This window comes from Lissotriton vulgaris, chromosome 1_1 (genome assembly GCF_964263255.1).
Source record: "Lissotriton vulgaris chromosome 1_1, aLisVul1.2, whole genome shotgun sequence".
NCBI classification, from domain to species: Eukaryota; Metazoa; Chordata; class Amphibia; order Caudata; family Salamandridae; genus Lissotriton; species Lissotriton vulgaris.
Genome location: NC_141685.1, coordinates 1,335,293,359 through 1,335,319,653, shown reverse-complemented (window position 1 = coordinate 1,335,319,653; position 26,295 = coordinate 1,335,293,359). Strand labels below are relative to the sequence as shown.

The 26,295-nt window shown below is 41.3% G+C and overlaps 1 protein-coding gene across 2 annotated transcripts in view; it reads right to left on the bottom strand.

Moving 5' to 3' along the window:
• The window catches only part of SCN8A (sodium voltage-gated channel alpha subunit 8), a 671,454-nt gene that overhangs the window by 545,885 nt on the left and 99,274 nt on the right, over window positions 1-26,295 (bottom strand). For both annotated transcript variants that reach the window (XM_086966390.1, XM_086966401.1), the window contains exon 2: window positions 19,258-19,590. In XM_086966390.1, the coding sequence (XP_086822516.1) occupies window positions 19,258-19,536 (279 nt within the window). In that variant the 5' untranslated portion in view covers window positions 19,537-19,590. The remainder of the gene's footprint in view (window positions 1-19,257; window positions 19,591-26,295) is intronic.

The window sequence follows — 26,295 nt, the reverse complement described above, 5'->3', positions numbered from 1 at the left end:
TAAAGTAGGGCAATAGAATAGCATGTGGGCTAAATCTCCTTTGTATAGATTGCAATTCCAGCAGGGCGGGCTCTGAATAAGATTGAGTTTAAAAATTCTAGATGGGGTCCAGTATGTTCTATTGATTATCATGAATTTTGTTTGGGATAGTAAGGATGAGAGCTTGTTTGAGAAAGGGGTTTTATGTATCTTAATTCAGTTGAAGGAAATATTCCTGGAATTAGGATCCGATTCCCATTTGAGTTTGTTACGAGAATGTGTTTTGCGCGGTTTTGGCAATAGCAGTTTATAGATTTTAGACGTGATGTTACCCGATTTTTGGAGATAACCCAATAGTGTGAGGATCGTCAGATTTATAGGCTGTACTGAGCATGTCGTTAATTGGGCTTTAAGTTTCAAAAACTTGAAAAAGTCCATGGTGTCTAGTCGAAAACTAGCTTGTAAATTGGAGAAAGGTAGCGGTAATTTGTCCGCAAAGAGGTCTTTGACTAGGATTATACCGTTGTTCAACCATTTTTGCCAGTGTATCATTTTCCCGTCTATTTTAACGCTCTGGTTGTACCATAGTGAGGACAGATTGGATTTGCTAATTTTTACATCGGATTGGCAAACTAGGCTTAGAAGGGCGCGTCTCGCGTTTTGTATGATATACCTAGAATGAGGAAGGTGTGAAATGTTCATTGTTAGTAATGCGAGTAGGGGAATTTTGTTTATGAGAGATTTCTCTATATTCACCCATGCCGGAAGATACTCTGGATCACTCATGAACCAGTTAAGTCTTTGTCTGCAGAGGTATGCTATTTGGTAATTTCTGAAGTTGGAAGGCCTACTCCACCTTTTTCTTTAGCTAGTTGGAGTTTTTTTAAGAGAGATTCCGGGCTTTTGCCCTTGCCAGAGAAAGAGTTGAAGATGTGGTCTGTTTTTGTTAGGAATTTGTTAGAAAGGGTCATCGGCAGCATGCTGGTTAGGTAGTTGACTAGTGAGGTGATCATCATTTTTAATGTTTTAACTCTTCCACACCCAGAAAAGAATTTGGGTGACCAGCCATCTAAAAGTGCTGTGATTTTTTTGATAAGGGCAATTTTGGTAACCTGTACGGTGGTGATTAGATCGTTTGTGAATTCTAATCCTAAGTATTCGATGCAGCCTGTTTGCCATGACAGGCCCAAATTTCCAGTGATTTCTTTGTTGCCAATATTATTGAGTAGTTTTATCTTTGTTGAGCGTGTAGCCATATATATCGCAAAATTATTGTATTGAGGACATTAAGGCCAGGGTAGCTGGAAGGGAACTGACGCGGACCGAAAGTGATCTTAGGGACGTCTGGTAGAAACCGGATCAGAGGTCAGCAGTCTAACTGCCCACCTCGCCCCATAAAACCGATGCCTGCCTCGACGTGCAGCGGACACGCTAGAGGCAACTAAGGTGACACAAATCAGTACTGTCGGTACTGCAGCTTGTGGAGTGCCTGGTAAAGGGCTCCTTGATAATTATGTATTTTCGTGTTCACTCTATTCCATTTTAACTCCAATTGATTTGAACTGTTTTATCATTTGAATGACTCAGACTCCTCTCACCTGTAACGCTGTGCACTGTTTCTCATTGCATGCTTCCCTGGTCCACCGCGGATTGATCCGATTCTGTGGAGGAAGCTAACGCGCACCGGAAGTGATTTTAGGGACTTTCGGTAGAAACCGGATCGGAGGTCAGCAGTCTAGCTGCCCACCTCGCCCCATAAAACCGATGCCTGTCTTGACGTGCAGGGGACACGCACAGCAGGTGCGCCAAAGCAGGAACCCCTTCCCGTTTTTCCCCGGTTCCAACTAGGAGAGCTAGCGACCTTCACTCCTACACTAGCCATGAGCTACTAAGGATTAAACATAGCTACTTCTCCAGACACCCTGATAATACATGTACTATACCCGCAATGATTGAAGGACCCTTTGTATGCAGGTCCTGTAGATTCCAGTGCATGGAACCAGAACCGCCCCAGGCTAAAATAATTCCACCTAACCAGGAAAAATGCCAACCCCACTATACCAATGGAAAGGAAGGCTCTCCCCAGTACACATATAACAACATAGGCTGGAACTGCTTTTTGGTTAATGTTAGATCTCTCCCCAAACACGCAGTCAATATCTGGGATCTGCTCTCCACCAACCTCCCTCACATAGGATTTTTGGCAGAGACCTGCACTAAACCCTGCTCTAACCCTGCAATTGTGATGGCTCTCCCAGAAGGCTATCGCATTCAATTATTAGATGAACCCCACACGGCGGGTGGGGGAAAAGCTAATATCTAGAGAATAGCTATTATCTAAAAAGACCCCCATCAGAATTGCCATCCTAGACCAATTATGTAACAACATAATGGAAACTCTAGTCTTTAGAATTGACCTACATCCTCAACTCAGCTGGAAAGGATCTCTTGTATAGACCTCCGGGAGCACTCTCTAACTTTGCCGCACAACTGATGGAACTTATTTCCCCGCATGTCATCTCGTCTAGAAACTTCTTACTATTAGGAGATTTAATATGCATTGTGAAAATACTGCTAAACAAGAGGCATCTTCACTACTGACAGATCTGTCCACACTTGAATTAATCAAGATCAACAATGGCCCCACTCACTCGGCAGGGCATACGTTTGATCTAATTTAAACTAACTCTCCCAACATTTCTTGTGGAGCAACCTGCCCTCTGACTTGGTCAGATCATTCATTGATCGAATTTCAAATCAGTGGCGCTAAGGAACATACTGTTCCTAATTCACTCCTAAAAGGTGGTACAGATAGTGGCATAAACTCACTCTTAACCAGTTTCAAGACCTTTTCATACCACCACAGAATTCTGATTCCGATAGTGTGGAGGAACGCTTAGCATCTTTCAACGTCAGAATCTTAAAGACCCCTTGGACGCTGCATCCAACTATCGTCCCATCTCCCTGCTCCCTTTACAGAGCAAACTCCTAGAAAAGCACATTATTAAGCACCTGTCTGAATTTGTCGAAGATTCAAACTGCCTTCATCCCTCTTAGGGATAGGTGTAGGTGGGCTAATACCGGTCGCTAACGGCCGAAGTTCAGTAAATTTCCCGTTACCGACCGGTATTTAGCCCTTTGCGATGTAGGAGGCTGGATTTAAGGATTCAGTAATTTACCAATTCGTTAGTTCAAGGAATCGGTAAAATGGCGATTCCTTAATTTAAGCAATCAGTAAATTACTGAATCCTTAAATCCTATGTAGGGAGCACTCAAGTGAGTGCATTTTTGGTTTAAGGATTCATTATTTACCACCAACTACAAGTTGGTGGTAAATACCGAATACCTTTAAAAAAGCAATTTTGTGCTTTTTTAAAAGTGCCATGTAGCAGACATACATGCCCTTACAGCATGTATGTGTGCCACATGTGCACACATGCACGATTCAGGGGTGCAACAGGGTGTCAATGTGACACCCTGCCACCCTTGAATATGCTCCCCCTATTACCGATTCGGTATTTACCGAATCGTTAATAGTGAATGGCTTCCCATGCATTCCTATGGGCCTCCAGGCCCATAGGAATGAATGGAAAGGAATTCCTTATTACCGAGTCGGTAAATACCGAATCGGTAATAACGAATATTACTGAATCGGTCAAATTTACCGATTTTCTACCTACATTCTATTTACCGATTCTTAAATACCGAATCCAGGCCCATAGGAATGAATGTGAAGCCATTCATTATTACCGATTCGGTAAATACCGAATCGGTAATAACGAATATTACTGAATCGGTAAAATGTACAGATTTTCTACCTACATTCTATTTACCGATTATCAAATACTGAATCGGTAAAATTTGGTATTTAGGAATCAGTTAATATAAATTACCTACATCTAGCCATTAGTCTGGGTTTTGACCCAGACATAGTACTGAGTCTGCACTGATGGCAGTTACTGATAACATCAGAATGTCCCTAGATAATGATCAAGCAGCACTTCTGGTTCTGCTTGACCTATCTGCAACCTTCGATACCATCTCTCACCAGACCCTTCTCAGGAGACTTAGGGACAGTGGCCTCCAAGGGAATGCTTTCAAATGGTTGTCCAATTTCCTGGCGGATAGAACCCACAGTATTAACTTGAGCCCTTTTCCTTCCCAGACCACAAAAGTGACCTAGGGAGTACCGCACGCCTTCTGTTTGAGCCCTACTTTATTTAACATTTATGTCGCTCCCTTGGCGAGACTACTGAAGAAATTAGGATTCTGTCCTATTTCCTATGTTGATGACACTCAGCTTCTACTCTCCTTTGACAAAACTAACTCTAACACTCAGGCCACCTTTACAGAGGGTTTGCGGGTCATCGCTGACTGGATGAGAGATAACTTCCTCCTGCTCAACGCAGGAAAATCAGAGATAATGTTGTTCAGAGAAGCTGTGACATAGTGGTCCCCTGGAAGGTGGCCAGAGGAACTAGGTTCTGCTCCAATCCCAAAACAGGTGGTTAAAAATCTAGGAGTTCGTATAGATAAAAAACTAACACTAGAGGAGCACGCCACCACTATGGCTGGGGCTTGCTTCCACACACTTAGTCTCCGAGCGTAGAGATTTCCCTTTCTTACCTTTCTCCACCCGGAAAACTTTGATGCAGACATTAGTGCTAAGCTGCCTGGACTACTGCAATGCTCTGCTGATTTCAGCCAAAGAAGGTTCCTTGAATAAATTGCAGGTTGTCCAGAACACTGCGGCCCGCCTAGTTGCCAATGCCCCTCCTATAACAGCTTCTCTTCCCCTACTTCAAAAGCTCCACTGGCTCCCGGTTCAGAAGAGGATTACATTCAAGATATGCTGCATTGCTTACAAATCTTTAAATGACCTGGGTCCCAGCTATCTATCAGACAAATTCATCAGATACCAGCCATCCAGGTCCCTCCGGTCAGGGTCCAAAGCACTTATGCACATCCCACGCTTTAAAAAAGCTTGCATGAGTGGCAAAGCTTTCTTCCATCTAGCTCCCCTTTATTGGAACCAACTTCCTATCCACCTACGCCTTTGCACTGGCTTCCTGGTATTTAGAAAGCTGCTGAAAATGCTATTGTTCTAAGTAGTCCCTCCCCAGTTGGTTACAGCAGTAAGAGCGCGGAGATACCCCTGATGGGGTGATTCAGGCGCTTTATAAATCAAAAATTAAATAAATAAATAGCCGTGTCTGCATTTTTCGAAATAACCAATATGTCATCTGCGTATGCAGTGATCTTTATTGTGCATGCACTGAAACGGATACCTGAGATGTCTTTATTTTCCCTTAGCTAATATAAGAAGGGTTCTATAGCTAACAGAAATAGGGAGAGTGAGAGAAGGCAGCTCTGTTTGGTATCTTGTTTTAGGTAAAAAGGTGAGGAAATACTGCCGCGAGCTCTTACTCTAGAGGACGGTTTGTAGCACAGGGCTATTATCATGCGGATTAGATCCTCGCAAACATTGTATTTTTTCAAGTGTTGCTCTTAGGTATGTCCAATCAACTTTGTTGAACACCTTCTCAGCATCCCAAGTGATCGCTACTGTAGAGGATTATGTTAATTTGGGCTTCTCTAAGGTATGGCACAGGATTTGTGTATTGTCGCTTGAGAGCATTCTTTGTAAAAAAAACCACTTGAGAGGGATGTATAAGTTTGGTAATGTGTTTCTGTAGTCGATTAGCAATGATCATTGCATATATCTTACATTCTAAATTTATTAGCGAGATTGGTCTGTAATTTTTAGGCTGTAAAGGCTCTTTCCCATCCTTGGGTATTACTGTGATGATTGCTTCTACTGGGGTTCCTGTGACCTGGTCTGTGTTGGCAAAATGATTGAACAGGGTCAAAAGAGGAGGAATTAGAGGTGTAGCAAATGTTTTTTAAAAATGTGGAATTATACCCATCTGGGCCAGGAGTTGCCCCTGTTTTAAGTTTTTTAATTGTGTTGACGATTTTTTCTGAGGTTATTGATACATTGATTGATATTGTATCTTGTTCGGATAGAGTCAGCAGTTTGCATTTACTCAGGTAGCTTTGGCTTTAGAGGCATTCAACTCTGAATTTTTTTTCATATACATTTTTACAGAATTCTTTAAATATTTCCGCTATTTTGTTTGGGCTGGTAGTTTGAATTCCAAGTAAGAGGCTAAAGTCTTCCCACCTTTGTTGGATTCACAGAGTCTGATACTTATTTGTTTCTTAATCCACACCCCTGCTCTGGAGCTTATGATTTTATTATGCTCGTATTTCTTCTTCACTATTTCGTTTTTGAATTGGGCTATCTCTTGAGGAGATAAGTTTTTTCTCAAGTTCTGTGATTTCTTTTTCTAGTCTCAGGAGATTGCTATTAGCTTCTTTATTCATGGCGGCTCTTATTTTGAGGATGTCTCCTCTAAGTGTACTTTTGACTGCCTCCCATTGCGCGAGTACAGAGGTGTCACCTAGTTTATTTTCATTAAGAAAATTACTAATCACATCTTCAATTATTTGTCTATTTGTTTCCGACGCGATGACTTCATTAAATCTCCAAAGGGGTTGTTTTTTATGGGGAGCCTGGTCAGAGATAGATAAGGTGATGCAAGAATGGTCCAATATTGCTCTTGGTTCATTCTTGAATACCTAAATATGCTTTTGTGCTTTATTTATTGTTTAAAATCTTTTCATATTTTGACATGATTCTTGATTTGATTCTGTGAATTGGAATGAGGAATCTGCTGTTTTATTACTGGCAAGTCCATGTCCTCTTTAGAAGAAGACCTTAAGAGACTGAAAATTGACCAATACTGGATTGCGTCTGACTCCCATCATCCACAGAATTTACCCAAAAAGCAGCAGCTTGACAAAAAGTGGTCCACATTCTTAATACGAGACTGACTGCCTTGGATGTTAAACCTTTACTTGACGACATTCCTTCGTTGTACAATTGACTTTCCAAACCATGTAAGGACTTGTCTTTAAGTCTACTAACCAAGGAGGAAACATGAAGAGAAGAGAAACAAAAATTTACCATACTGGGGAACAATGAAAGATTAAAAGAGGGAGAGGTACCGCTTGCATCCCTCGCACCGACCTCTCCATTACGCAGTTCCGCTCTGACCCTCGTGACTCCTGCAAATACCTTGCACTCTCCATAGGTAACGACTCAAGCCAACTATGCAAAACTGCACACCTTCTATCACCCCCCAGGTAAAAATGACCCATTCACTGACCACCTCATGGAAATCATTGTAACAAATGCCTCCCAACACACCAATGATATATACCTAAAAGACTTTAACCTCCATTGGAATTACCTCAATGACGCTCACGTCAACATCCTTAAAGACTTCCTGGATTACCAATCACTTACCCAAGCTTGCACTCTACCCACACACTTGAAAGGAGCCACACTGGACTGGATCATCTCAAAGGATACGGCGGTCAGGCTAACTTCAGTTGCTCCTTGCGACTGGTCAGACCAACATGCTATTTCCTTCCAAATACCCAAGAAAAGATCAGTGCAACCAGTGAAACCGAAAGTATGGATCCGGGACACCAAAAGCCTAGACTCCGAGAAGCTGGTAGCGCGATGCAAGATGGATCTCACCCCTGCCACCAATCTATCTACGGTCGATGAACTTACTGACCACTACAACTCAACAATGTCGGATATAATTGACTCACTGGCCCCGCCTAAACTAAAAGGAGTTCAGACCAAAGACAAAAATCCCTGGTTCAATGGGGCCCTAAACACCGAGAGGAGAAATCTTCGGCTAATAGAAAGGAATTGGAGATAACACCCCTCCTTCCCCCAACTAAAACTTCTTAGAAAGACCAAAAATGCATACAATAAGAGCATTCGCAATTTAAAAAAAAGAATTCTTCAGAGCAGAACTTGAAAACGCTAAGAACAGACCTCGCAAGCTCTTTCAATTGATAAAATAATCGAATAATATGGCTAAAACCTCTGAAGAGACAACCAAATCCCTAATAAGCTCTAATGAGTTCTCCTCCTTCTTCTCGGCTAAGATCAACTCCCTGGGTAATGAGTTGTTCTCTGCCGCTACAGTCCTCCCACAGTCCGTGGGGACTCTTCAAAATGGTGCTACACACTCCCCACAGATGTTACCCAAAAACCTAGCACACTGGATTATCTTCAACCTTTAAGACAAGCATAGCATAGCAAAAATTCTATCATCCATTAAACTAAAACAACCACTTCATTGACCCGCTTCCATCCAACTGTTTATCTGCAGCCAATCATCTCATCATACCCATCTGGACTGCAATAATCAATGCTTCCCTAATGCAAGGGTCTATACCAGACTCATTAAAAATGGGACAAGTCATCCCTATTCTAAAAAAACCCTCGCTAAACTATACTGAACCAGACAATTTCGAACCAATATCTAACATTCCTCTACTTGCGAAACTACTTGAGAAATGCGTGCAACAACAACTTAGCCTACACATCGCCACTTTCAACTTGCTAGATGAGTGGCAACCTGGTTTCAGACAAGCCCACAGCACTGAAACTCCTATTCTCCACATAGTAGATGATGACCTCCGAGCCCTAGACCAAGGCAAAATATGTCTTGTAACTCTGTTGGATCTGTCCTCGGCGTTCAACACAGTCAATCATGAAAAGGTTCTAGAACATCTGGGACTCAGGAACTCAGGATGGGCCTAGGGGAAACCGTTCTCAAATGGTTCAAATCCTGCCTACAGAATCGCTCCCAGAGATTCTTAATTAATCACATTCTATCCTCCACTTCCCTGATTACGATTAGCGTCCCCCAAGGGTCAACTCTCTTCCCGACACTCTTTAACCTCTATCTCGAACCATTAGCTAAAATCCTTCACAACGCCAACATCTTTTCATACATGTACGCTGATGACACCCAGGTCTACATCAAAATCTCTTCTCTAGAGTAGATCTAAATGATGAATGACGCTCTGAAACAAACTGTTCACTGGCTTGTCAGCAACCAGCTCAAATTCAATACGCAGAAAACCGAGTTTTTGCTGCTCTCCCTTCTGAAAAGCTCCCCCGACATACTTGAATGAACCAACTCGATTACCGCCCTGAACTGCACCCCGACCATAGTGGACTCAGCCAAATCACTAGGAATCACACTGCGGATGCTCAACCTTATCCGGCCTACCAAAGATCTCTACAGCTCCCCTAAAAGCCTGTCTCAAAGCAGATGCAAGACTCCTAACCGGCTCAAAAAAATGCAACCATATCTCGCCGCACTTAAAGGCGCTGAACTGGCTACTGTCGAAGCTAGAATCCAACTGAAATTGGCCTGTATCACTCATAAAGCTGTACACTCCAAGTCTCCTGCGCACCTTGCTAAGAAAATTGTTGTCTCCGGAGGAGACAGGCACTCTCATTGTGCCAGGGATTTTGTGTTGAAACCACCCCTCTTCCAGAAGAAGAAATCATACAACAGAGCTTTCCCTGGGGCTGCCTCCAGAATCTGGAACTCACTGTTGCCTTACATCAGAAGAATAACTGCCTAATCAATTTTCAAAATGGAAGTGAAGACCTTCCTAATGGGCAAATTCCTGCCCTAATCTCTCTCAGTGCCTCTGCATTTTCAGCAGCCTAGTGACCTGCATTATCTCGAATTTAAACGCTAGCAGGATTGTCGACTCATCTTTCATGTTTGCATGATCCATTTTGTATCTAACTTGTTTTTGTTAATTCTTGTAATTAATGTAATTACCTACTAACTGCTGTAAAGCGCTCTGATACCCTCACGGGTCGTGTTCGCGGTATACAAAACACTGGATTAATAAATAAATTCAGGAGAGCAGTTTGGATTCTTCCCCAATTAAAAAAAGATTGGCCTACTAATTCAGTCTGCTGTCTATGGAAGAAACTAAAGTTACCTGGACATGCAATAGGTCCACATGTTTTCAGCGTTTCTGACTGTCAGTTAATTGCTGCAATAGAAGCATCAAGATAGTTAAACAATGCTTCCAACTGTAACATCAACAAAATCTTGCCTCTTGCTAAGAGGACTTGACTTCTCTAATGCTATACGTTTAATGAGGTGTGTGCATTGATAGAATAGTAGCTGTCCCTGTATTTGTCAAATCAATCAATAAAAAGATTATAGGAGTTCAAGTCAGAATCATCCTTTTGCTGAGTCTTTAAATAACTCTGTGATTCACTCTTTCCAAAATTGGGTGGTCGAAGGACTTCAGCAACCACACTAATAGAACCAGTAATGCTGTAATAAGAGGGAGGGTTTTTACTAACCCTGGGCGTAGTCCGTGAAGTAGTGCTACGCGTATCTACGCAAAGGGCACTACGCGAGCTACTTGAACTGTGTAGTGCACTCTGCTAAATGCTGTTCGCACAGATTGCAGAGTGCCAGATGCTTGTCCGCACTGTGAAATCAGTGAACACTGCATCTTGCACTGTGCATACGGTCGTTTTCTGCCGCTCGAGTAGATTTCTACTCGAGCTGCAGCTTTCTCAATGCGGACTGGTAGTTTCTTATCGCGAGCAGTCGTGAGCATACGCGACCACTGGCAATGAGAAACCTGACCTCCCCGCGTTGAGAATCTCACCGGGAGGTTTATTTTCCATGCTCGCAATCGGCAACTTGATGTTGCCGATCGCTATTGAGGAAAAAGTCTCGCTGGGATGTCATTTTGCTTGCTCGCAGTCGCCAACTTGACGTTGAGGACCGCGAGCAAGCAAAAAATTACTACTTCGCTACGCGTGTTTGCACTGTACTACGTGCAATTTGCGTAGTGCGAAGTAGCGCAAACTACACGAGCGTAGCGTAGTGCTTTGCCCAGGATTAGTTTTTACTTCTTTCCCAATATCCACTCAGTTGGTAGTTATATGCAAGTGCTCATTCACAAATGATCCACTTATTAGAGCTGGACCACCTTCATAGCCTGGTGAGACACCTTTTGTAGTCTATAAAAATAAAACTATCTTAGGGTGACATGAGAATGCTTGGGCTGGAACCAGTTTAGCAGAGCTTTTGGCATTTGTAGCTTGGTCGTGCCATAAATGCACTTTGTATACATTCACGCAATGGACATGCCACCGTCATACCACTCTGTTGTCTGTGCCTGTTTTTTCCTGTCAACCTCCTATCAGGTGCAAGAGCCCACCCTCCCCCTAGATACTCTCTATTTCCAAAGTACTTTTCCATCCCATGCAGTCAGATGGGATTGGAACTGGACTTCAGGGATTGTAGAGGAAAGTTCAAGCTGCTGCCAGCAACAAAAAGAGGATACCAAAATGCGCTTGTATGTGGAAATCAAAGGAGCCCAACTCACCAGAAGGAATGAATCGAAAAGCAACTGGAGGTTCCTCGAACAAGAAGTCCATGCAATAGGAAAGACAAGGAATAAATTCATCGCCAGCACAAATAACATGAAGCAGCCAATCATCGGCCAAACAAGGCCACCCATGGGGACTATCGGGAGCAACCACAAGTCAGCACCACTAAACTATAAGCCTTAAACCAAAAAGCAAAAGAAAGTCTAATAAAATAGCTTCCCTATTACCGTAGCCAAAATCAGCAACTCTGTAAATATCTTTATCAGACATTTCAACCTCCTTGGAGTATAACAATAATAAACGTACCATCAAACCAATGAACACAACCAGAAACAACACATAAATCATTTTAGGCAATACTTTTGACCCTATTATCTCATCCCCACCCACCATCATTCCTTGACTTAGACATGCTACACAATCATGCCCTTAAACTCACATACTCCTGGACAGTGGTTAGCCAAAGCACACTATGCAACCGACGCACCTATTCAGAAACTGCCAGGCTGACACTTTACAGCGAGACCTGACCACAATAACCCCTACATCAGCCCCACATGTACCTCTCAACTCTCAGCTCAATACGCTAAAGCCTATGCTCAATATCCATATAAATACCCATGCTTCCTTTAAGGCCCATTCTACAAAACCCAAGCCTTAGCACCCTGGGACACTGCATCCTTGATCTCAGACAATAAACACACATTCCAATGGCAAGGGAAAAGGAGAAGAACAAAGCTCCTGTAAGATCTGGAGGCCATGAAAAATCTCCACTCTATGCACAGAAATTTAACTCAGGAAAATAAAAAAAACACCTACAGCACTAAACTAGCATTGTATCAACAAGAACAGCACTCGCATATTAGGTCAATCCTGCTCCATTTCCTCCATTAGCACATTTCAGACAATTGCTAAGCAATCAACCTTTCCTCCCAAAAGAAAATAGATTAGATCAAAAAGTTTATTTAGAAAACGGTCTCATCACTTGCACCCAAACATTTTGATCCCACAAGGCACCCAAATGGATATACATCATCTCTTCCCCTCAATCCTGATCTTTCTCAGGATTGTGTCCTATGATCCTAATATCACCCCATTATTAATAGGCAAACTCACCATTGGAAAATCACATATTCATTGCTAAATAAAGCTAATGCTTCACTGAAAAAGGCATCTTAACTAACACCCTAAATCCTGGGCATGTAGTTCCTCTATTAAAATAAAAGCCAATGTTAACTTATACACCCCTTGAATAGGTACTACAAAGAAAGCTGTAACCGAGCTACAGAAGAAAACCTCCATGAGCACACGTCAGGACTAAAACCACAGTCCAATCAAGACACAGACAGCTATGATGCAGGTGATGGACCCTCCTTTTCACCAGCAATGAGATTACCCGTCTCCTCATCACATAGACCTCTGCAGCATTTGAAACTTGGAACAGTTTGTCCTACAACACACTCTGACATCACAAACTTATTGTGGACACATCCTCAAATCGTTCTCCTCCCACATGACCTTTCATGTGTCTGGCAACAGTTTTTATTAAGTCCCTGGACATTAGCAGTTTGTGTTTGGCTAGGCTTATCACATGTCTATGCTCCCACAAGAATAGTCTAAGAACATGGTGAAGGTCCAGCAAAACACAAGCCACAGGATGCAGTCCAAAGCTGACCAGAATGGTATGGACTTGAGCTGTCTGAGAGAGAGTCTACTACAATTGTATGTTGAGAGAGTTTGGCTCCCTGTTTGCCTGGAAAGATGATGCGTTGCGCTTTAGGTAGGCAGCCATTACTAAAACAGACTGAACTGAAGCGTTTCTAGAGACAAAGACAAGGCTGTCTTTAGGAGCCAGATACTGTTTAGCCTACATAGTTTGAGATTGTTAGTTCGGAGAATGGCTTCCTCCAAATCTCCCAAAACACATGGAGAACCTGTGGCTTAATCGCTTGAAGTGGGGGTCAGTGTTAGGTGGGAAAAAAAAAATAAAGAAAAAGGATGCAAGAGTGCACCTTCCATCGATATTACGTAGGATTGCCATGGCTTCGGCAGATTTTGTCATAAACATCATCTATAATGAAATGAATTTACTTATGGAGTGCAGGTCATTTTCGTTTCAAAAACTGCCGTCTGGATGCACAAGGGCTCCTTCCTGTGGAGAGCCCTCGTAGATGAACCCATTTGAATCATTTCAATTCCTGGGGGCCGTGCTGGAGGGAGAACCAGCCAGATGATAGGTAGAACGCAGCTTGGTGTCGATTCCGGGGCATCAGGAGCGTCACCCGGGATGGAAGGAGCTGCACAGGCGGCACATAAGTCAACTATTAATGACTGGAGTCAATGCCAGGCATGTTGCTTCACATTTAGAGCACCCAAGGAGTAGGGGTCTGAACTAAACATGGAGAACAGCACATGGCCATGGTACTGCAATTAGCTCCAACAGAGTTGGGATGGGTTGGGCAATGTTTTGATGAAGCTGCTCCTGATCGAGAGGGAGAGACAAGTCTCACCAGTCCACCATGGACTTTCCCTTTCAGGAAATGATAGGGAAAAAGCAAATGAATCCTGAAAGAGACTATGTCAGTACAGCTTGAGACCAGTGAGAACCCAAAATCTTTGGTTGCACCTGTGAGGTTGGTGCCACGCCTTCATTCGAGATGATGATGCCCTTCCACTGCCAGAGTAACCTAGAAATAAAACTGCTACAGCTGGCTGGTATGATAGACAGTTTAGTAGGGGGGAGTGCCTGAGTAAGTAGGCATGATTTGCCTCCTGTGTTTCGGTGTTGGTGGGAAAGATAATGTGTTCAAACACTGGTGGATGCTGGTGTCATGTTCTGCTGCCGGTCATCTCCCACTCAAAATTTACCTGCAGAGAGCAAGCGCTCAACTTACCCACAGGCGACAGTGGGCACAGGAGAAGAAACAACCCAATCAATTTTGGACTCAGTCAGAGACCACCCACAAAATGAGCTGGGCTCTTCTCCCCAGTGCAATGATTCAATGTCATTGGAGAGAATTGAGACCAAGTCCTTACCCACACCAAGGAATGGCAACTTGACTGATCTCTCAGTGCATCAGTCCTATTACACCACACCTAAGAGGGAAGACTGACTCAATCCTATGGCTCTTTATGCCCAATGGTGAAGCAGAGACGCCTAGAGGAGGAGGCGGTCCCTCAAAAACCTCTGTTCCAGAGTAATTGATAGTCATTCCATGAACACGGCATCAACAGATAATCCTGAAATAAGGTGTCTGATACTGTGGGGAAATGGTCAAGCAAAATGGTGCTCTGAACTCATCTGGGTGTATTTACACTACTCGTGTAAGGCCAACAAGAGTTATCTCCACACTGGAAGAGAAAAGGCCCTTGAGTAAATCACTACCTCACTAGCAGCAGTGCTTGGTACTGCACCACTTACACAAGAGCCTGTACTTATATCATACCTCTTATCCCAAATGATAAAAGCCAATGTTTTGATCAGATATGTGCACCCTTAATGTGCATGCAACCCAGGCATTTGCAGAGGGTCTAGTACCAATGGTAGCATACACAGTGTAGGCTTGCTCATGGTGATGTCTCCCCAAACAAAAGAAAAAGTTTAAGGGGGTCAGCTCCTGCACACATTCAGTGACATGGCAATTGTGTCTTAATGCCACAACAATCCCGCATAAGCTTAGCAAATGGAAAGGACGAGGCAAAAAAGATTTTTACAAGTAACTAGACTTGTAACCAACAAAGAGATCCCCGCCTCTTGAGGAATGAGAGAGGAGGATGCCTCATGCCAAGTATGAATAACATGGTGCACACTCAGGAAGAAACTGAGGGAGATGGGTAGAGGTAAAACTGTAGACATAGAGGATGAGAAAGAGCTCTCATTATGAGGCACGGCATCAAACATTCAACAACGACTATTAATAAAAACAAGGATTGCGTGCTAGGCTCACTACACCTCTCTTCATACTCTCCTCCGAATGTGGAGTGAGCCAGGGTGCCTGATACATATTCTAATAAAAAATCCTACAGAAATGCATCCATTGGAATGCGGGAAAATCAAGGGGTTTTAAATTTGCAGGAGATGCAAAGAAAGTGAAACAGTGTTACAGACTCCAGGGTTAGGTCCTACACAGTTTGGAGCACCTTCAGATATTAAACCGCGTCCGAAGGTGACAGTGGTTATCAGCAATGCACAAGAAACAACCCAGAGCTGACATCCCTGGGATGATGCTGGGTTCAGAAAACGAAGGTCCGAGTCTGCATCTGATGGCAGGAGTTTCCCTCCCACTTCAGGGGCATGACTGAGACTCAAGCGTTTGCTGCAAAGCAAGTAAAAATCCTTTGTTATCACTTCCTAATGGCATTAGTGCGCTTTACAAACCTAATAGCATAAACCTCATATTAATGTGGGAGTAATCAGAAACACTAATAACTTATTTATGTACCCAGAGTGCTTGGCTCTTAAATTAATGGAAACCACGTAAATGCATTTTGCTCCTTTAAACTATTATAAATGAAAATGTTTCATAAAAATATTTATATAAGAAATGTTAACAACTCCCAGGGAACTTACTACTCGGGAAGCATTGTACCTCTGTATCCGAGATGAAGATAAAGCTATGTCTTCTACTTCACTTGTTGTGGTGAAACAGGGTTCAATGGTGATATTATGCAAAGCGTCCCAATAATTTTTCAAAACCTGCCCTACCCTGCCATTTTAAATCTACATTCCAAACCTATTCAACTTCCTACGGTCTTGGCTTCTCAACCATCATAACATAAGTAAGTCTAGTTATTAGTCTTGGCTAACTACTGATATGCACCGGTACCGAAGGTTATGGGCATTTATGATAAACTACAGTACTCACAAGAACAATTCCAGGTAATCCCTAATTCCTCCAGAAACTGCAGAAACATCAGTCCCTAACATACGGGCTGTTCAGAGACTATAATATTACCAATATATATATATATATATATATATATATATATATATATATATATATATATATATATATATATATATATATATATATATATATATATATATATATATATATATATATATATATATATATATATATATATATATATATATATATATATATATGTGTAACATAAAGTAAAATAACTTCTCTGTCTCAAGGCTATGAGCCACGAAAAGTTGAGAGAACAGTTAAGCAAATATTTACAGCTTTAAAATCTAGGCATAAAAATATATTTATGCTGGCCAGGTTCACAAAAGGTTTTATGCACCTGTAGGTACTTGGTTCACCACATTAACGATATGAAAACACTTGAAAAATTAGAACCACTGAACATTATCCTGGACAGACCCCTGCTGAGCTAAACGGATCATACGTAAAATTTACACAGCAAGTAGAGAGAACACAAGAGGACAAGTATTTCCCTTATTTGACTGATCCTCTAAAATGACTTTACAATCCACTGTGATTGGCAGTCTCCTTCCTGACCTTCAGGAAAGAACTCAACATAGTTCTCTTCTCACTCCCCTCCCTTTACCTCTGGACTTGATTACACCATCTGCTTCTGTAATGTACACGTGTCTTGCTGTTATGTCACCATGTCTACCTCAGATATGCCCTATTACTTTCGTAAAAGTTAGTCTGTGAATTGGTAATGTTGATACTCTGAAATGCATCTTCCTAATCTATGTACAGCATCCAGCTGTCTCAGGTCCTAAGTCTGCCCTAAGTAAAAACCCATATAAAAATAAAATTAATCTAATACTCCTATCTGGTCGGTTGCGCAGTTCAGTTCAGTTCAAAGTTCAGTACAAAATAATTAAGGGAAAAATTAATGTGAACATAAAAGGTGTTCCTTTTTAGGTCTGACTTGACAGCACAGTTGTCAGCTGACTAAGTGTTTACAACACACATATATTGGGATTTGGGTTAATCCCTTAAATCACTGAATTGTTTGGGTCAACCTTCTTCAGCCACTGCTCTGAAACTGCATTTTTCAAATCTTGGATCAGCCCAGAAGAATATACATCTCAAACTTCAGCATATTAGCTGTTTTGGTGCATCCTTCCACCTCCTAGAAAGTGCTTCCACTGCAATGCATGAGGAAAAACTTTACATCTGGAAACACTGAGCTAGTCAATTCTCTCTCATCCAAGCACAGCACACAAAAAGGCAGTCCTTTTTGTTATTTAAATTTCAATACAAGGCACGTTGGTTCACTTTACAGCACAACATATTAATGCCATTGCACTGCTAAAGTGAAGTTACTGTAATAGTTTGCCATTAGAGAAGTGACTTTGGCACCCACAGCAACTACATTAAGATGTCCATTTCTCATAAAATTTCAGTGTACCAGGTTTCGCTCATGCCGCCAGGCTGCTGCTGAAATATAAATCTGACAACACCATGTGCTTGGTCTCACAAATGAAAACAAACTTACAGGCTTTATCAATGCTTAAATCAATCTTGTACATTGAGACACCTAGCCTGTGAATGAATGTGTGCCTACCTTCAGATACTGCAACATAAAATCTCTAGAGGAGACTGCCAGAGGGTTATCTATTGAACTTTTTGTCAGATTTGTACAGGCACATAATTGCATTTTATGTTTGTCAGCATTTTGAACATATTCCTTGTAAGGAAAACGTTTAGGAAGGCAGGGCTGTCAGCATAGAAGAAAATGGTGTGCCAATCCAAAATCTACTATTTAATAAAGACTCACGAGGTCCATGTGACAATACCTCATACCAGTCAAATATTCACTGTGTATTGTTTTGCAAGTTTTATCTGATACCGAGGAAGAGATTTTTGAAACCCATATTAAAGGCCTGGGGGCTACGTAGCTGCAGAGTGGCATTCCTCAAGTTAAAACAGCTAGAGAATGAATATGTTATCAAGGCAGTATCCTCTTTTTTAAAACATCTTATTAGATTTCGGAACACTATATAATGTACATGGCCATAGAATTTTTCCTATATTAGCAAGTGACCTGAAAAATTGTACATAGTGTATAATGAAACTGTAAATATTTTAAATTGAATATGCATATACATATGTTCCATCACTCTTATCCTTGACATTGGTTACACAAAATGAACTGTGTGGAGTGATTCCCTGGATAACTTTTGGTCCTGTATGAATTGTATTATAGTATTTCCTTTTATATTGCTAATTTTTAAATGTATATATTTCTTTTAACATTGGCTTTTAAATGTTCGCTTTTATGATTTTGTTATTTTAAAATCGAATAAAGCTTAATTGACTTGACTTGACTCAGGAGGTCTTAAACAATGAGCAAAAGTGGGATGTAAGATGTAATGGAGCCATAGCTTTGTATTCAATGTTACACTTTCCGCAGAGAAGGGTACATTCTATAGTCTATGTTTTCTGCCACTCAGTAGACTAACTTAAAACTAACCAGCAGAGGATTAAATGTAAGAGGTTGAACAGGGACCTAATCAATAAAAAGATATCTGCAGAACAATAAACCGCCCTTTCAAACCTGTTATTAACTAGCTTCACTAAAAAACGTATTAGTAGAAAGCTGTGGATACAAACACTACACAAGAATCTCTTAACTTTATGCACCAACCCCCCATTAATAAAAGTAGTGTAGATTTTAGGTAAATTGAAATGTGACCCAAAACTTTTGATGAAGGATGTAAGCTTGTAAATATTCGACGATGGCCTGCTATCCTCATATCAGGCAAGATTCCAGTTCTATCAAATAAGCATATGAAGAAATGTGACACAAATTCTGTATGAACACACATTTGTCAACATTGAAATCAGACTGTTGATGAATACCATATGAAAATGTAAAGCCTGAATGTAAACGAATATCCACTCAAGACAAAAAGTGTCTTGTATGGGCAGGCTAGGTTTTAGGATTGTACCAATACTTTGTGAACCTCTCCTATCAAAGAAGCAAGCGAAAAATCAGGCAAGAGCCCTGAGAGCTTTCTCTGGCAAACTCACTTTCTGGTTTAAATAATAAGGGTCCAAGTCCTCAATTGGCGTAGCAAGCATTTCTGAAGGGACGTCGCCATAAATAAATGGCACGTTTTTGCCCGCTTCCAGGTCGCTGCTTGGTTTTGGTTTATTTTCGTCATCATCATCATCTCGGTGACTGGTGTCTGGCTTTGGAGGTTTCTTTGCCTTCTCCTCAGCAATGCGCTTTTCAATAGTCGCCAGAGATTCGCGGGTGAATTTTTTGAAACTATCAGGGCCCGGTGGTGCAATAAGCTGTGCTGCCATCTTTTCATCCTGCAACACCGTTGTTAATTAGGTCTTTCCCAGGTCAGGTCAGCTCTGTGGGGTAAAAAGGACATAAAACCATTAGCTATGTAGAGACAAGAAAAATATCTTACAAAGGATCTTCAGTATGATGCATTTTACAAGTAACAGAGAAGCAGTGAAAAAATGCAGACACTTCATAATAGTGGTTAGCCTCACATGTCCTCTCTTCCACACTACCTTATGAAGCTTTATTCACAAACAATAGCTTAGCTATCTATGACCAAATGAACCGCAAGCAAAGCCAAATTATTGCAAATGGTTTTTATCAGTAGCAGCTTGCTTAAAACAAATTCATACTAATGGGAGGCTAACATAAATAGAGCAAAATCATTAATTATGGTAAAATAAATTGCACTAGGAAGCAACTTTGCTTTTCGTACTAAGTCTGGAACTCCTACGCAACCCCTCTTTAAAACCTGCATTTTTATAAAGAATACAGAGAGGGTCTCCGGTGGTATCAGAAACCGTGGGTGGGACAGTCCTGGCCTCCGTGTACTTAATAGAACTGAAACGTTCTTTCAATTTAGCTAGGATTTATTTCGGTAGATGTCAGTGCCGAAGGTAAGGACTATGCAAATTCAAAGCTTAATTACCAACAGAAAGGCTATATCCACAACATTTTTAACTAAAACTTCTTGAAGGCGATATCAGAGGACCAGTCTGTTGCATTCATGATGTCCTCCATGTTCACTACCATAGAAAAAGCCTTAGATGCCATGATCCCTCTGGTTTAGTGGGTTCCAAATAATCAATTCCAGCCTCTAGCATTATTCACCAAACCCATCCAGCAATGGTGGGTAGACAGAGCCTTAAATGGAGCGGGTCGGATGTATGACGTTACAACACATACTTTTACCACGCATGCCTTTACAACGCGGTTTTTACATCGCAAACCTTTACAACGCATAGCGCTTAGAGGTGCTGGATAGTGAAAAGTTTAATTTTCTATTCCAACTCCAGTACCCGTGGACACTAGGGAAGGTGTTGGATAGAAAATTAAACTTATTCCCCATCCTAGAGCGCCCCCCAGCACAATGCGCTGTAATGGTTTGCGTTGTAATGCCCGCGCTGTAATGGTAGTGCGTTGTAAAAGTTTTGTTGTAAAGGTTGTTCACCGAGTGGGTCTAACTTCCTCCGTGCCAATGACAGCTTTTTATGCTAACGTCCTATACCAGTGGGGACTGGTAGTGGAGGCTTTTGTGTCGAGCTATATACTCTACGACCCCAGCGCTTATGTGTTTTGTTTAAAAACATATTTGCTCACATCATTTGTTATTTACTTTGTTAATAAAAAATAAACTTCGGAACAAGAAGCAATCCAACAATAACATTATTAATAAAATCGACATCTCTCTAATGAAAGGACTTCCCTTACAGGACAATATAAAAAAGAAGAGTAGAACAGGGTTGTAAATGTGCCAGTTAAACAGTTTCGTTATTTAATGGTCATGATTTACCCACACCGCTGGTAATTAAAGCTCTTCCACAATGTCTTTCTGAAATTTTGCAAGAACATTTGTAAAGGTGTAACCTTTGGATGACCAACGCACACCCGAAAGGACCCGGTGCCATAATACATTTACAGGATACCAACACAAGAATTTTACATTCAGTTAATCTGAAAAGAACTCCTCTACTTATCCAGTGCCCACCCTTAAGATCTGGAACAGCTCCAGTACTCAGTAAAAAAGAGATGAAATAGAACCCCAATGCATCTAGAAAATGTTGGCCTGTCTTCAATTCACTGCTGCAGCTTCACAGGCGGCAGACTAATAAACGACAATATTAAAATCCTCATGCTTTATGTATCGCATTTTTTTCCCATGGCCCAAAATATGTGGGCAGCATATGCAAGAGATACACCCCTTACCGATCAATTAGATCTAGAAAAAAATGTGATTTGCTACTCTCAAATTTAACTTGAAGATAGGGGGAGAGCATTTATGATTAATTGTGTCCTTTTATGAAATTCAGTTCCCCTGAACTTGGTGTAATATTTTCTTCTGGGGGATAAAATCATGTCTGTTCTCAGTGTAACATAACTTCAGAGCTCCTCAATTGCTTACCAAAAAGTCAAGAGTCCCTAAACAGGATGTGTAACACACTTATCAAATACCAGCAAATAACTAAATAAATGGTGGACACCAAAGAGCTGTAAACCACCTTTCTATATCCAATGGAAATAATGTATTCAGAGCTTAGTTCTAACAGAATCTTCTTTCACTTCATATTATAAGAAATTAGGAGTCATGGAAACGTCTGTTGGAAGTGGAGTTCCAAGTCATGTGGCCCGATAGGCTGGAGTTCTAGTCTTACAATAAGGGGGATGGGTTGTTCAAACAGGTCATACTGAATTTGGTATTTACTGTCAATACACCTTAACTTTTAATACATACAGTACTGGGGATCCCAATTCTGCACACTGGAAACATTCAAGTTTATAAATCTATAAAGAATTCAACACAGAAGAACAGTCCTTTCTGAGGAAGTTTCCCCCTATATTAGAATCAAAGCAAAAGCTTAAAGTCTGCGCATGTCAATGCTAATCAGTAGCTCAAAGCTAACCATCCAAATGGCAAAGTAAAATTACTTTAAAAGTAGGTTTGACAGTCAACAAATGGGCATATCTTTATGCAAGATTTTCAAAATTCTGTTTTTTCTCTTTGTGAGGAACGCAAAGTTAACATACCTCACCTGTAAAGTAGCAAATTATATACAATTATAAACAAGAAACAAATTCTCAAAATTAGAGCCCACAGTAAAGCTGCTTAGGAATTGGAGGAAATCAACAAGCATTTTAATTCTGAAGTCTCTATATTTTGCTTTAGGACAACTGAAATTTTAAAATGCCTTCTGCAGAGGGTTGATCATACTTGAAACTGAAGTACTTCACTTATCAGAATTCCTGGTGGTTGAATCAATGCTGGGGTTCTGAAGCATCACAGGCGTTGACTGATATTTAACATCCAAAGTGACATCCCGAAGGCAATGGACTACGTAGGAAACATTTGCTAGCAAAAGGATCACCCTCAGCACCACAGGAAGAAATAACTGTTCTGCTTTAAACCATCTTTGGTTTCCGTCAACACCCAAATTTTGAAACTTGGATGAGAATAATGCATTTCTATCCAGCATGGAAGACTCTGGAAGAAAGAACTGCTGTATCAAAGGGTTGGCTGGCAATCTTTCAGGAAAGTCCAAGAATTTTTTTTTAAAAAAGTCCTCCAACAGAGACTCGAAGAGCGTCAACTGATAAAGAGTATGTTACTTACTCTGTCAGCATCTATTTGTAGCGTGAGGTGCTGCGGATTCACATGCTATGCACACTCCTACCATATAGTGTTGGGCACGGACTCTGCAAGTTGTTTTTCTTGAGGAAGTTTTATGGTCTGCGTTGTGCGTCATATCTCCTCCTCCTCGAGGTATTGTGCATACTCAAGGGCCCCTTGTTAGATAATGATTTTCCCCATGGCCTAAAGGAAGTGAGTGTATGGTCTGCTAAGTTAGCTTTGCTGTTGAATATACTGAATGTGTGTGTATTTGTTCCACCATCTAATACCTGCCAGTAGTCAGAAGGGTGCATGTTAATCTACAGCATTACACGCTACATATAGATGCTTACAGGTTAAGAAACATACTCCATTCATAGCATGTGTTGGCTGCAGATACACATACTATGCATAGACTGTAAAGCAGCACCCCTTTCACGTTTGCTTTAGGCATGAGATGGTGCGTTTGCTTGAAATAATGTGCGTGGAACTATTTGTCCCACTAGAGCTTGTTGTCTAGTTTGCACATCTACACAATAGTGTTTGATAAAAGTGTGTGGGTTTATCCATGCAGCCACTTTACAAATGCAAATTAGCAGAATATTTGCTAAATAGGCCATTGATGCTCCCTTTTTCCTTGTTGAATGAGCACTTAGCATAGTTGTTAGTGTTTGTTTTGCCTTGGTGTAGCAAATTTGTTTACATTGTCTATCCATATTGCTATTCCCAATATTGAGATAGCATTGCCTTTGCGTGGTTTTTAAAAGGCTATAAATAGTTGTTTTTGTCACATGGTACAGAAAAGCTCATTTGACATCAAGTGTACGTAATGCTCTTTCTGGCACTGTTTCTGGTTTTGGAAAGAAAACAGGTAAATTCAAAGTTTAATTCAAATGGAAAGGTGATATGATCTTTGGTAGAAACTTTGGATTTGTGTGTAAATGCACTTTGTCTTGGACTATTTGAAACTAAGGTTCTTCAATAGTGAGTGCATGTATTTCGCGGACTCTTCGTATGGCGGAAATAGCTACTAGGAAAGCAACCTTCCATGTTACGAATTATGTTTGTCATTTGAGCATTGGCTCAAATAGTGGGCTTATGAGTCTTCTTAACACAATATTTAGATTCCATGGGGGTCCAGGGGTGCACAAGGTGGAATGATCCTTTTCAATCCTTCCATAAAATCTTTGATGACAGGTATGAAGAAAAGGGGTTGGTGTTTTCTGTTTTGTAGGTACGCTGCAATTGATGGCAAATGTAGACATAAACATAGATGTGTACGCTAAATGGGCTTTCAGCAGATATAATAAGTAACATATTTGCGTTGCTCAGATGGAGAGGATGGATTCATGTTATTTGAAGGGCATTAGTAAACAAAACGTTTACATTTAGCGGCATGGCATGCTCTTGGGGTTGGTCTTCAGGCCTCTTAAAATATTCATGCATTAAATATATAATTATAAGTACACAAACTCTATGACTTTAGGAGCCAGATTGCAAGATTGATTGTTGAGCATTGGGGTGTCTGACTCTGCCCCCATTGTGAGTGAAAAGGTTTGGAGAATTGAATAGCTTCCCCTGAAGTAGTAGGGATCGCTCCAGTAGTGTAGTATACCATGGTTGCCGGGCCCAGGTTGGAGCTATCAGTATCATGGTTAAGGAAATCTGTCTGAGTTTCCTGACCACGTAAGGAATGCTTGGTAGAGGCGGAGAAAGCATACGCAAAGAACCCTGGCCAGGTCATCCATTGTGCATTCCCCTTGGATTGTTAGTGTCTGGATACAAAGTTTTTGCATTTTGCGTTTTCTACAGTGGCGAAGAGATCTATTGTTGGAGTTCCCCATCTGTGCAAGAATTTTAGTAACTGAGTGTGGATTTCCCACGTGTGAACTTGTTGTTGCATCCTGTTTAATAGGTTCGCTAGTGAGTTGTCCTGTCCTGGTATGTATTGTGCTAGGAGGTGGACTTTGTGATTGTTTGAGCAGTTCCATATGTTATGTGAGTAAGTAAATAAGTACAATGGTTTATATAGTGAACAAATACCAGAAGGTGTCTTAGTGCTGTGCTAGTTGTGATAGTTGTATGGAATGGGTCCCTCCTTGTTTCTGAATGTAGTACATTGTTGTCATATTGTCTGTTCGTAGAAGGACATTTTACCCAGTTCTGTTGGGTAGGGACACGAGAGTCATTTTGATGGTTAACAATTCTAACATATTGATGTTTAATGCTTGTTGTTGTGTGGACCAGTGTCCCTGAACCATAATGTCCTCCAAATGAGCACACCAACCCATGAGTGATGCATCAGTTGTGCTTGTTACATGTGGGGTTGGGTCCTTGAAGGCTATTCCCTTTAGTGTGTTTTGGGTTTTCCACCATTGTAGTGCCCGGTGGATTATGGGTGAAACTAAAACTAGATCCCCCATGTTGTCCCCTGCATGTGACCACTGTGATGTTAAGCACCACTGCAAGGGTCTAATATGTAGTCTTGCGCAAGGAACTATTGCTATGCAAGAATCCATCATATCTAGAATGCGTATCACACTTTTGACTGGTAGGAGACAATGTGGTGAAAAATAGCCAGTTGGTCTGGAGATTGAGAACACTCTGTGGGTTGGGGTATGCCGTCACCAAGATTAAATTGAGTATGGCTTCAAGATATGGTTGTATTTGGAGCAGTTGTAGATGGGATTTTGTGGCATTGATTGTAAATCCCAACCTGTGTAATATTGTTGGGTGGACTAGGATGTGAAATTATGCATCCTTCGAATCTAATGCAGTTATGAAGGCGCTTTCCTAAAGCAATGGTATTACATCCTGAAGCGTTACCATGGGGAAGTGTACTGATAGTACATAGTGATTTACTGGATGTAAGTCTAGTATTGGATGTAGTGACCCATCCTTCTTTGGTATCAGAACCTAAAGGGAGTATACTCCTTTGTTGTGATTTTTTTAATAGGAATGGCTCTATTGCGCCTTTCTCTAGTAATGCCTTTACTTCTGCCATTAGCAGATGTAGATTATGTTAATTTAGTATGTGTCTTATGTGGTGGGATAATTGATTGTTGCTGGGTTAGTTCTAGGCAATATCCCTTCCTGATGATTTCTAGCACCCATGGGTCTGATGTTATGTCTGGCTACAACTGATGGAACTATTGCAGCCTTTCCCCCACATATGTTTTGTGATCGGGGGGGGGGGGGAGTTTTGGTAAGTCATTGTTTGGCTTTAGAGGCTTCCTTTATGGGTGTGCCTCTACCCTTTCCTCTATTTCTGTAGCCACCTCTGTGGTACCCTCGACCTGTTTGGTGGTGTTACTTTTGTTGCTCTCTGTGGTAGTACTCTTGGAGATCCCTCTCCCTTGATAGTGGCTAAAGGACTGCTGCTTTTGTGGTGTTGCTTGTAAAGCACCCATAGATTTTGCAGTGTCTGTATCTTTCTTGATTTTTTCTT